The sequence below is a fragment of the Colias croceus genome, chromosome 14 (genome assembly GCF_905220415.1).
Source record: "Colias croceus chromosome 14, ilColCroc2.1".
NCBI classification, from domain to species: domain Eukaryota; kingdom Metazoa; phylum Arthropoda; class Insecta; order Lepidoptera; family Pieridae; genus Colias; species Colias croceus.
In genome coordinates this window covers 9,070,808-9,082,989 of record NC_059550.1, presented here as the reverse complement: position 1 = coordinate 9,082,989, position 12,182 = coordinate 9,070,808, and the positions used below count along the sequence as shown (strand labels likewise).

Below are 12,182 nucleotides of genomic sequence, written 5' to 3'. Positions count from 1 at the left end.
CTTCCAAGTATTAACTATCTAATATCTATTTCAAAGAAATAACACAGAAATTAAGATAAATTATTATAAATGTTTACTTGTGTATATGTATGTACGGTCTAATAAGATACAAACTTGAGCATTGTCATATTCATAGTGAGATTATCGAAACTTACTCAAAATATTAACATTTCGCTAGTTTCACAACTTCTAAAAATTCTTTGTTCAGCTTATCCGGCATGAAATAATGTATGAAAATTTAACTCAACAAGTGATAACTGCGTTAAAAACAACCGACTTCAAACTTGCACTTGCAAAATTTACAAATACGACAAATACCTACAGACAAAAATGCTCATAAAATAAAAACTACTGGGCCTATCCCAATAAAATTTTTATAGGACCAATTCGACACCATCCCGCATCGAACAAAAAAGAATCACGTAAATCGGTTCAGAAACCTCGGAGTAATCGGTGTACATACATAAAAAACCTCCTCCTTTTTTTGAAGTTTCGGTTAAGAAGTATTTAATAGACTATCAGTGATTTTATCAACAAGTCGTGAAACTGGCCCACAGTATTTTAAGGTTATTTTTATTATTGTAATTTTTTACTACTGTTCTTTAAAAAATGTAAAATGTATGGATAATCCATACTAATATTATAAATGCGAAAGTAACTCTGTCTGTCTGTCTGTCTGTTACTCAATCACGCCTTAACTACCGAACCAATTTGCATGAAATTTGGTATAGAGATATTTTGATACCCGAGAAAGGACATAGGATAGGTTTTATCCCGGAAATCCCACGGGAACGGGAACTATGCGGGTTTTTCTTTCTTCTGCGCGGGCGATGCCGCGGGTGGAAAGCTAGTTATAAATAAAAATACAATTATGTAATGAATGTTTTATTATCAACACATTATAATACAATCCATTTTTATATTATCACGCTTGCAGGATTATTAAGTTTTTTCAATAGATCGATGTGCGTTTTAATTCCCTTTTATTAAGTTATTTCAGTACTGGGTATTTTTGTTTGTGTATTTTTCTGCTCTTCTTTCTCTTATTTTATCTATTTAATCTTCTTTTTAAATTATAACATTTAAGGTTATTTTTTACGCATCACAAATTCATTAGAATATATAAAAAATACAATTAATGTGATTGAAAAAAAAATCAATTTTTCATATGAAAAATTTAAAATAAAACCAGTACTTATTAAATTGTTATTAATAGACGCGTGATAAAGTTGTAGTGTCATTCCATGCCGGGAGGTAGAGGCTCTATAGGCTTCGGCACAGGCTGAGGGAACGTCTCCTGAAAGTAAATAATTTTTTTAATCTTTTATCATATTTTATGTAAAGAAAATTACGTTATAACTTTTATGTAAATTAAAAAAGTTTTTTATTAAAAAAGTTTGGTAACAGAGTTCAAAATCTTTAAATAAAGCTTTCATCGTATTATCAGTCGTTTAATTAAGTTGCTAGCCTCATATTATCAGCCGTTTTATTAAATTGCCAGCTTCATACTTTAGGATAAACATAGAACTTTAACGTTAACGAAACAAAGCGATTTGATCGAATTTTTAATTAAAATTAAAATTACTGTCATGAATATATTTTCGAAATTACCACGTTTACCTGTATTTTACACAACTTCTATATTTATACGTGACCAACTTATTTCACTAAACATCCCTTTCACAAAAAAAAATCTATAAAAAAATAACTAAAATGCTCTTACCTGCGCATGAGCAAGATGTGGGGGCAAAGCCGCCCTTGCCCTCGGGGGCAAAGCCGCCAGTACTGTGGAGGCACACGGGCCGAGACGTTCACAGCACTTAACCCATCCCTCCCAGGCCACTTTGTTGGTCCATACCTGATGAATAATGATAATTATATAATAAACTAGCTTTCCACCGGCGGCTCCGCCCGCGGTTTCAAAGAAAAACTCGCATAGTTCCCGTTCCCGTGGAATTTCCGGGATAAAACCTATCCTATATTACTCGTGGATAATGTAGCTTTCGAATGGTGAAAGAATTTTTAAAATCGGTCCAGTAGTTTATGAGCCTATTCATTACAATCAAACAGTTACAGACAGACAGACAGAGTTACTTTCGCATTTATAATATTAGTAGGGATAAAACATTACTACCAATTAGACTTTAGATCGTATCATCAATGAAAAATGCAGAAAAAATGGGTTAAAATTATCTTTTTTAGCATAAATTTCTTAATCCATACTAATATTATAAATGCGAAAGTAACTCTGTGTGTCTGTCTGTTACTCAATCACGCCTAAACTACTGAACCAATTTGCATGATATTTGGTATAGAGATATTTTGATACCCGAGAAAGGACATAGGCTACCTTTTATTGCGAAATATGTACCACGGGCGAAGCCGGGACGGACCTCTAGTTTCTATATAAAAGTTAATATTCAAATGTATGATTATATTTTTCACAAACCTCTCGATCGATAAGCAGTTGCAGAATATTCAACGCTAGCGGCCCCAAAGCTGGGTACAAAGTCAACGCTTGGAGGACGCTCCTCATCATCAGGACTGGAGTGTCTTGTTCTTCAGCCAGCCTTTGGAGTACTGCTGATACCACCTTTAAAAATTTATTATCAGATAATAAAGGAGTTTTGATAAAATTAAAAATCATTTTTTTGCTCACTTGTGTAGTTTTTTTTTATTAAAGTCAAATCTTTTAAAAGCAAAGCTAAGTAAATAAGATTTGAATTATGTGTGTTTGTAAGGGATAAACTTAAAAACTATAAAACCTATTTTGAAAGTATTTTACCAGTAAAACGCATATATTATGTCGTGGCCATATCGTAGATTTGCTCATTTCATGAAATGATTGATTATTTCATGAAATGGTCGAATTTCATGATTTGACCAACATAGTTTGACCAGATCGTTAAATCGTCAATGTTTCACGATTTTGTCATCCACATTTGGCTAGATCGTATAAAATATAGGGAATACATAAAATATATAAAAAAGACCTCATAATATGGTTTTAAAAGCACATGTGTGTCCAGGCCTTTATACATATGAATACAAAAAATAAAAATAAAAGCTTTAAAAAAATATTAGAAGTAATTATTACTTACATCTTGCGTATACACATTTTTCTCAGCGAAGCAAAGCGCAGTTGCTTTTATGATATACTTGAGATCTGCTTTGTTGGGATCGATGAGATGCAATGCTACTAGTAGCTCTTCAGGGGAAACTGAAATAAAAAAATATATTACACCTACGCATAAATTACCTATATTAAATATGAGAAGAACAAAGTGTAAGAAAAAACGTAATACTAAAAACGAAAAACAAAGTTTTTTTTTTATTTGATGTAAGTTTACAACTAAATAAAAATTAGATTTCTTATCTGATTTCGCTTATTTAAAGTTGTGTTCTAGATTTTGTAAGAATTTTTAGAACACACGTTAAAAATATCACACTTAGTAAATAGAAGAGAGTTAGAAAAAGATTGCACAAAATTAGATGCAGTTACTTACAAATCATTTCTGTGTATTCTGTAATGACGCGAATTAAATTTAATATATTTTGAACTTTGAACAAATATTATAATAAAGTCTTTAATGCAGTTAAGTTACAATTTAAAATACAATTTAGAATATTATTATGGCATTTTTTTAAATAAAATATTTTTTTTATATAAATCTTACCAGGTAATTGTTCATTATTCGGATTCTGCAAACCCAATAACTTGTTGAATACTTCTTTGACAACCACGGGATTTAGTTTTATCAATTTCGGTAGAGCAGCTAGAATCTGCAAAATAGTTAATTATTTATATTATTTGACCTATTTTACTATTGCATCTATGAAATATAAACAATAATTTTACAATTCATTTTCATCAAACAAATTTTATACTACCTACTTTTTTATACAGTATAAGTTTTTTTTAGATCTATAAATTAAAATAATATTTAAAAAAATATATAATAAAAATTTTAAAATGTTTCATATTATGAAAGATTTTTAAAGTTTATTTTAATACATGCATATAAAAAACTAGCTGTGCCGCGCGGTTTCACACGCGTGGTTCCGCTCCTGTTGGTCTTAGCGTGATAATATATAGCCTATTCATTATATTATGAGCCTATTTATTACAAACAAACCAACAAAGTTTTCCTCTTTATAATATTAGTGTAGATAAATACCTCTCGTTTACTAAGTCCATTAAGTACTGGTATGAGGAAGCGAACATCGCTGACTCTCGTCGCGTATAGTTCACGCACTCGCTCGACTAACTCTGGTGATGGGGGCGCTGTAAGAAAGAAGATAAAATATTATTATTTAGTACTAATGTATAGAAATGTATGTAAGTCAAAAATAGTGGAAAACCATATTTATGTGAAGTGTAGGTGTTATTTCCTGTATTATTATATTATAATTCACATTTCAACTTCGTACCATGATACATATTTGTGTATTTTTAGGTTTTTAGTGTATGTGTGTGTGTAATTCAATTTTTGTGACTGGCGATTGTTAATAAAGTATAAAATATATTGTGGAATTGTTTTTGCGAGTGCGTATGGAGCGAAGTAAAGCACGCTTATCAATGAAGTATATGGTTTGTACGCATATGTGTGCATGTGTGTGTGGAGTGCTTATGCGGTGGTGTGTGTCGTTTGTGGTTCATGTGTGTGTAATTATATATGTATACTTGTATTGGGGAGTCCCACAGGCGCACGGGGTGTGTGCGTATGTGTGCAGCGCATGTGTATACGTGTGGGTGTGTATATGTGTGGGTGAGTATACGTGTATCGCGGCAGTGCGCCAGCAGCGCGCGGGGTGTGCGGGTGTGTGCGGGGTGTGTGCGCACCCGTGTCGGTGAGGATGTGCACGAGGCGCGTGAGCAGCGTCTCGGCGCCGCGCGGGCAGTGCGCCAGCAGCGCGCGGGGTGTGCGGGTGTGTGCGGGGTGTGTGCGCACCCGTGTCGGTGAGGATGTGCACGAGGCGCGTGAGCAGCGTCTCGGCGCCGCGCGGGCAGTGCGCCAGCAGCGCGCGGGGTGTGCGGGTGTGTGCGGGGTGTGTGCGCACCCGTGTCGGTGAGGATGTGCACGAGGCGCGTGAGCAGCGTCTCGGCGCCGCGCGGGCAGTGCGCCAGCAGCGCGCGGGGTGTGCGGGTGTGTGCGGGGTGTGTGCGCACCCGTGTCGGTGAGGATGTGCACGAGGCGCGTGAGCAGCGTCTCGGCGCCGCGCGGGCAGTGCGCCAGCAGCGCGCGGAAGGGCGGCGGCGCGGCGGGCGGCGGGTGCGCGCGCGCGACGCCCCGCAGCGGCGCCTCCACCGCGCGCAGCACGCAGCGCTTCGCCTCCGCGCCGGAGCACCCGTACACGCGGGCCACGTCGATTATCAGCTCTGGAATGTCGGGAATATTTATCATAGTTAAACATTCAGTAGAGTAAAGACGCCAGAATATGAGTTATTATCAAATAATACATGAAATGAAAACTAGAAACCTATGAAGGCAAAAAATGCGATGCAAATTGTAAACTAGCGTTAAACTCAGACATTATTCAGCTCTGGAATGTTGGATATGTCGTGGTCATATCGTAGATTTGCTCACCACATGAAATGAACGATCATTTCATGAAATGGTCGCATTTTATGAAGTGGTTGAATGTCTAATAGCCACATCATGATGTGGTTTGAGCATATCAATGATAAGAAGTCGTATCTCGATATGGGCAACTTAACGCGCAGTTTTTTCATGAAATGGTCAAAATTATTTGATTATATCGTATAAAGTAGTTACAGTAATTATTAGTAGATGCGGAGATTGGTATTTATTTCAGCCCACTGAATAAATGACACTAAACAAGTTATTAAAATATTCTGAATTTTTTTAATATTTTATAGACTCCCTATATCTCATATGATCTGGCCAAATGAGGAAACTAAAAACTGAAATCGTGAAACATTGACGATCGATCTGGTCAAACCAAGTTGGCCACATCATGAAATGGTCACATTTCATGAAATGATCGATCATTTCATGAAGTGAGCAAATCTACGATATGACCACGACAGAAATATAAGAGAGAAAGGGAGCAGCTGCAACACAGCCATTATAACATAGCGACAGTGCCGTGACCATGACAGAGCAGGGTTGCTTTTACAATTAAAACTTTGATTAGGTTAATGAAGTTACTTATTTTAAGTTTGAAATGCTTTTTTATGTATAAATTTTGTTTTAATAATATACAGTGCACAAAACACTTGTGTTTTATTTTTATACCATGAAATTTTTTATTACTCATGCACACATTAATAGTGCATAATTAATAATAGAGATAAAGAAAATAATAGGAAATAAATAAATATAAAATAGGAACCAATACCAACATTTTAAAAAACACAAAAATCTTACCTTCATTCTCCAAAAACAACGCCATGACCAAATTGAGGCACAGTTTGTACAAATCGTCTGACCAGACCCTTAAGCTATGACGCGATCCCATAAGCTCTGATGGCGGCGAATCCAAAGCTATAAAACCCAAATATAGCAACGCATTCTTCTCTATGACCTTTTTGACAGCGTCTGATCCACTTTTGTAGATGTTAATTGTTGATTTTAATGCGAATTCCCGAATTTCCTCGTTTTCATTCACTGAAATTTTTTTAATGTTTTCATGCTTCATATTTAGAACTGGTAACAATTGTTAAAGACAAAGCAGATTTGCTATTTCAAAGACTATAGTTTAAGAAGATATTATAAAGTTTTCTATTCACATAAAAAAAAAACTATAGTACTTGTGGGATACATTTGGCCAATCAATTAAAAAACAAAATTACATTATTATTGATTTATCAACATTTATCGTTAATTAGCTTTTTCAGAAATCACATTTCCCATACTTCTGAATAAACAGTTAATTATAACTGATAATTTGAAGGTAGTTTCTAATTTTTGCATAAAAACAATACTCACAAACATGACACACAAGTGCTGGCACATATTTATGTGCTCTCGGCGGCCGCATCACACACAACTCCTCAATCAATTCCAAAGCCAACACCAGCTTATCTTCTATCACCAAATGCTTCAAATAATCCACTGCCTCATCAGTAATTACTGGAGCCTCTGTGTATATCCTCCTTAATAAAACCTCCTTACTATTCTCTAGTAATGGTTTCCCCCCTTCGCAAATCTGCGTCACCAAAGCGCAGAGTAATTGGCTGTAATTCTGATCGGGCTTTTCATTCGCCTTTTGTAAGGTAGCCGGGTGTCGATTGAACCCTTGCATGTACGCGTATTCTTCATATAACCAGGACAAACCTAAATCTATCCTGCTTACAGGATCGTCTAGTATGTAATTCATTACTAGATCCCGAATATCTGGAGAATAACTAGATGCGAATATCGTTATGAATTTCGCGCGAATTTGCGCGGCTCCACCGATAGCCGCTTCCTTTTCTGAATTAAGAATTCTCGCAACTGCTTGTATCATCATTCGCTCTTTGATTTCTTTCGGTACCGGACGTGTTATTTCTTGTAGTTTTAGAAGCTTGACTTTTTGTTTCAATTTTGGAACAGAAGGCGTCGGTGGAGGCACTTGCTTCTCCTTTTCCTTCGTTTTTCTTTCCTCTTCTTTTAGGAACTCCTGTCTTGTTTCTTCCATAAGTTTAGAAACCGCATTTTCAACTTGACGATCAGCTTTAGTTGATTCTTGTAATTTGGCTACTGCGTTCTTTAGGGTTATCTTTTCATCGTCTTCCGAAAGAAGTGGTATTTTTGTGGTTGCCGGTTGACTTATCGGTGGCGGAGGGAGTACTTCTGGTTCACCTTTGATCACTGCAAGGATCATTTTCGCCAAACTACGTTTTTGTGGGGCCGTCCCTGAGTTTGGAATAGGTTTGTAAGTTGTTAAGAAACTCGCTGGCATTTCAGTCGGCAACTGAGTAAGTAACGTCGTTGTTACGAGGTTTATTACGAAATCTATGTTGTTCAATCCTTCGTAAATTGAATCCTCGGTTACTGGGCTCGTCTTTGCACTTTGGTTACTGTCGTCATCGAATAATTCTGTTCTGCTATTGCTGTCACTACCCTGACTGTTTTGTGGAGAATCTAGTCTGAAGCGTTTAGCTGGTGTGTCCCCATTTTTAACGTCAGCCATTCTTTTGTTTCTCTTATCTTTTGGTATGACTTTGTTGATCTCTTGTTGCGTCATTCCAATGTCGGATAGAAGTTGTAACAACTGAGGAATCATTTCATTAGAAGACGGGTGTTTTACCAGATTAATGATCTGTATTTTAAGGTGCTTTCGCACAGAGTTCACTTGCGATTGTGATAGCGTTGGAGGCAGGGTTGTGTGAAGATCGCCTAACGCTTGGACCACTCTCGGTAGGTATCTAGGTCTGAATTTCGCGAGAGATATTACTGTTGTCATACAAGCCATTAGATTGACGCTTGATATGTGTTGTGAATTGTGGAATTTGAGCAATAATTGGAATATGTGTCTGTAAATAAAAATAAAAACAATATTTCATAATTATTCAGAACCCTTGTCTATTTCAGAGCGATTTGTTTGTTTGAACACTCATAACTATGATAATAAGAAAATACATAAGTACCTATCAGGTCTTTTGATGTATAACATTACTTTTTTTTTAACTTTTAAACAAAATTATTTTTGAAATGTTTGATTAGTTCAATAATACTATACTCACTCAGCTTCTTCTTCTAACGATTTTCGATTTAAGAACGTAAGTGTTCTCGGCAAATCATCTAAACTGAAATCATTGGAACCTTCAACATCAGGTGTTTGCAGTAAAACCACCTCTTCAAGGAATTTAATTGCGTGTGTCCGTATTCCTTCATTCTCACTGTCTATCATGTTGAGTACCAGCAACTAGGGATTTACGAAAAACCTTATTAAAAATCATAAAAAAATATTGAAGTTAATGACTGTGATCTTTAAAGTAAATAGCAATGATGTTGAAAATGGTTGGTTAACTTCAAATAATGATATCTTTACTAATATTATAAAGAGGAAAGGTTTGTAATTATGTATGTATGGTTTTCACGCATAAACTACTGGACCGATTTTCATGAAATTTGGCACAGACAATCTTTAGACCCAGTGAAAGAACATAGGATATCTTTTATTGCGAAATATGTACCACGGGCGAAGCCGAGGCGGACCGCTAGTAATAAATAAAATTCATTATCGGAAAAATACAGAGAATATTCATGTAAAAGAAGAGTGAATAAAAAATTATATTGCAACCACATGTGAAAAAAAGATTTTATCAATCCTAATATTTTGCATATAGTTTGTTTCTCCTTTAATGCGCTAAAATCTGGATTCAGAAGCCAATTTGAAAAAAAAATCACTCTTAGACAGTTTATTTATCAAGAAAAGCTTTAGAGTATAGACTATTTATTATCACAATAAGAACAAAACGAGAGGAGCAACACGGGTAAAACCACAGGGCACAGCCAGTGATCTTAAAAAAAAACGACTTGTGGCACTCGGGGACTGCCGCGGTAAAGCTATTGCATGCTATGCCTTCAAGCCACACCTCCATCCGTCGCAGTGGGGAACGTGAGGTTTTTTCGTTACTGAATTTCTCGATTCGATCCCCGCGCTCAAGGCCCGCGATAGAAGCTATGCAATAGCTTAAAAAATCAACCAACCTTAGACTTATTAATTTGTTCCCACACAAACTTCATGTCGGCCTCGTGCGAGGACGTACACAACCACTCGAGTACATTCTTGTACACAACGCTGGCCGCTTGTATGGCTCTCTTCTGCACAGCTACCACTGGATCGATGACCAGGAGCTGTAACTGGCTGATCACCTTTGGCAGATTGTCCGGGAAGTTTGTGCTGGAAATGTGAATTTGCAGTTTGATAGCATTCAAATAAGAGAATATATAGTACTATTACCACCCGCAGCTTCGTCCGCGCAGTCAAAGAAAAACCCGCATAGTTCCTGTTCCCGTGGGATTTCCGGGGTAAAACCTATCCTATGTACCGGGGTAAAAAGTAGTCTATGTCTTTACTGGGGTATCAAAATATCTCTATACCAAATTTCATGCAAATTGGTACAGTATTTAAGGCGTGATTGAGTAGCAGACAGACAGAGTTACTTTCGCATTTATAATATGACTATGGATAAGAACAGAATGTGAAGTACATAGTTTAAAGTTATCATTTATGTAGGGCATATTTCTGTTATTGATTTATCTGTATCCTGACTAGTTCTAACATTTGTTTGTATACTGTATATTAAATTTAATGTAACTACTAATATTATAAAGCTGAAGAGTTTGTTTCTTTGAACGCGCTAATCTCAGGAACTACTGGTCCGATTCGAAAAATTGTTTTGATGTTAGATTGCCTAAAATAAAATCCACACTGACTTGGGGATAACATAGCTATCTTCTTGTGAGAATATTGTTGAATTCAGTTTCAGTACAGTAGTTTTTGAGTTTGTTACAACAATCAAAATTGTCTACAAATAAGCAAGATCTCAGATTAAAATAAAATTATCTTCAAATTCAGTAAAAAGTAGTAGCAGTCAACTAACTTATTCAGCAATTCAATTAATAGCGTATAAAGAATACCATGCAACTAGTGAACGAGAACAGTATGAATAACTTGTAAATGGCTTGGACCTATATATATATAATATATCTGATAATGATATTATGTTATCTGTTGGGAATCTAGTTGGTACACCTACGTAACTCGATATATAATAGGTTTTGAGTTTGAGTTCATCCTCCACAACCTTCCAGTCTAAACTCTAAAGCTAATTGGCTACTTGAACCACATCTCACCTCAACTCTTGTATGAAACCAATAACGATCTTGCGAACTTCAGTACTTTTATCGCTCACAAAACTTAACACGTTCTCCATGTATAGTGGAATCATTGGTGATAGTTGATGCAAAAGTAGTTCAACGATCCTTCGTAGTAGTCCACATTTTTTCCCGCCGTCGGACATACCAGCCTCGTTTATCCATTGTATTAGCTGAAAATGAAAAGGGAAATAAAAAACAATTCCAATTTTAATAACTTTAATCGTTTAAATACAAAACAATTCACGATTCAACGAACCTGCTTTTCCAAAGCCGCATTTGGATTTTGCTGAAATTTTGTCGACATTTTTGCAACTTATTATAATAATTAAATGAACAATTATTTCATTGTATGATAATTCCTAAGTAAATAACTTTAAAATTAAAATAATCTATCATCATTCGAAAACACGAGTGCGAGGCAGTGTTAGCAACCTGAAGTGAGCTGATTATCGTACGAGGGGCGTAAAATTATCGTTTATTAGGCGTTTATGGTTCGAAGTTATCGTACTTTTTTGAATAAAGTGAATTTTAAGTCAATAAATCATATAAATTGTAATATTGATAAGTATGCAAGTCCCTATAGTTAATCTTTGTTTAACTACCGCTGTCAAATCAACGGGAACTGAAACCCAAACGTTTTACGTGCCCTACTATTCATTATGTACTCTTTGGTTTTACGCGTGGTACAGACTATAGACCTGAACCGATTCCATTTCCACTTTATGTTCAATAAACGCGCCAAGTTTAAAATTCAATCTGACAAAATTTCACTGTTCCCATGAAAGTTCGATATGAAACACGTCAAAATTTCATATTTGTATGGGTGAAATAATATAAATTCTCGAATTTTGCATGATAGAAATTATCGCACGATAATACTATGCTATCGTACATCGTACGTAGGCACAAAATTATCGTGTTTGTACAATAATTATCGTACGGTTCCGAACACTGGTGCGAAGCGATTTGCGATAATTGGTGTAGATATAAGCTTCTTGATTGGTACTTATTACCTACCTACGTGACATTTGAACATTTCGCGTCGTCAAATAATGATAGAAAACGTAATTGGCCAACATTGACGTTATTTTTAATGTTTCGTCTCTTTCTAGCACACCACTTGTAGGCGCCATTGAAGGGGAATAGTGAATATTATGATGACACTTGACGACTTTTTTATTCGGGTGGGTAATAATCATTGATGCTCTTCCGTCATTGACGGATAATATAGATGGTGTTGCCAGTTGCCTACACTATTAATTAACTGTAACACGTACCTAGGTACTGTAACATCAAAATGCATAAATTATGAAATTTGATTCAAATCTATTTAAACGAATAATAAAA

The 12,182-nt window shown here is 35.8% G+C and overlaps 1 protein-coding gene across 2 annotated transcripts; it reads right to left on the bottom strand.

The window, feature by feature from the left end:
• Window positions 1-872: 872 nt before the first annotated feature.
• LOC123697138 (symplekin) lies at window positions 873-11,815 on the bottom strand. Of its 2 annotated transcripts, none has more exons than XM_045643554.1 (14): window positions 11,799-11,815; window positions 11,092-11,255; window positions 10,812-11,005; window positions 9,663-9,855; window positions 8,693-8,874; window positions 6,954-8,482; window positions 6,393-6,632; window positions 5,171-5,380; window positions 4,179-4,285; window positions 3,678-3,783; window positions 3,102-3,220; window positions 2,450-2,593; window positions 1,724-1,858; window positions 873-1,297 (listed from the first exon to the last, which is right to left on the bottom strand). In XM_045643554.1, the coding sequence occupies exons 2-14, from the start codon at window positions 11,137-11,139 to the stop codon at window positions 1,238-1,240; spliced, it is 3,267 nt and encodes a 1,088-aa protein (XP_045499510.1). In that variant the 5' UTR covers window positions 11,140-11,255; window positions 11,799-11,815; the 3' UTR covers window positions 873-1,237. The 2 variants fall into 2 exon arrangements, with proteins under 2 accessions (XP_045499510.1, XP_045499511.1); XM_045643555.1 differs by having other exon boundaries at window positions 873-1,294.
• Window positions 11,816-12,182: the final 367 nt, after the last annotated feature.

Bases quoted from the DNA above. Each gene is read 5' to 3' on its own strand.
- LOC123697138 (XM_045643554.1), bottom strand. From the start codon at position 11,139: ATGTCGACAAAATTTCAGCAAAATCCAAATGCGGCTTTGGAAAAGCAG. The intron at 6,633-6,953 runs GTGAGTATTGTT...AAAAAATTTCAG, and splicing joins AGCACTTGTGTGTCATGTTT to TGAATGAAAACGAGGAAATT. The intron at 4,286-5,170 runs GTGCGCACACAC...TCTTTCTTACAG, and splicing joins GCACATCCTCACCGACACGG to CGCCCCCATCACCAGAGTTA.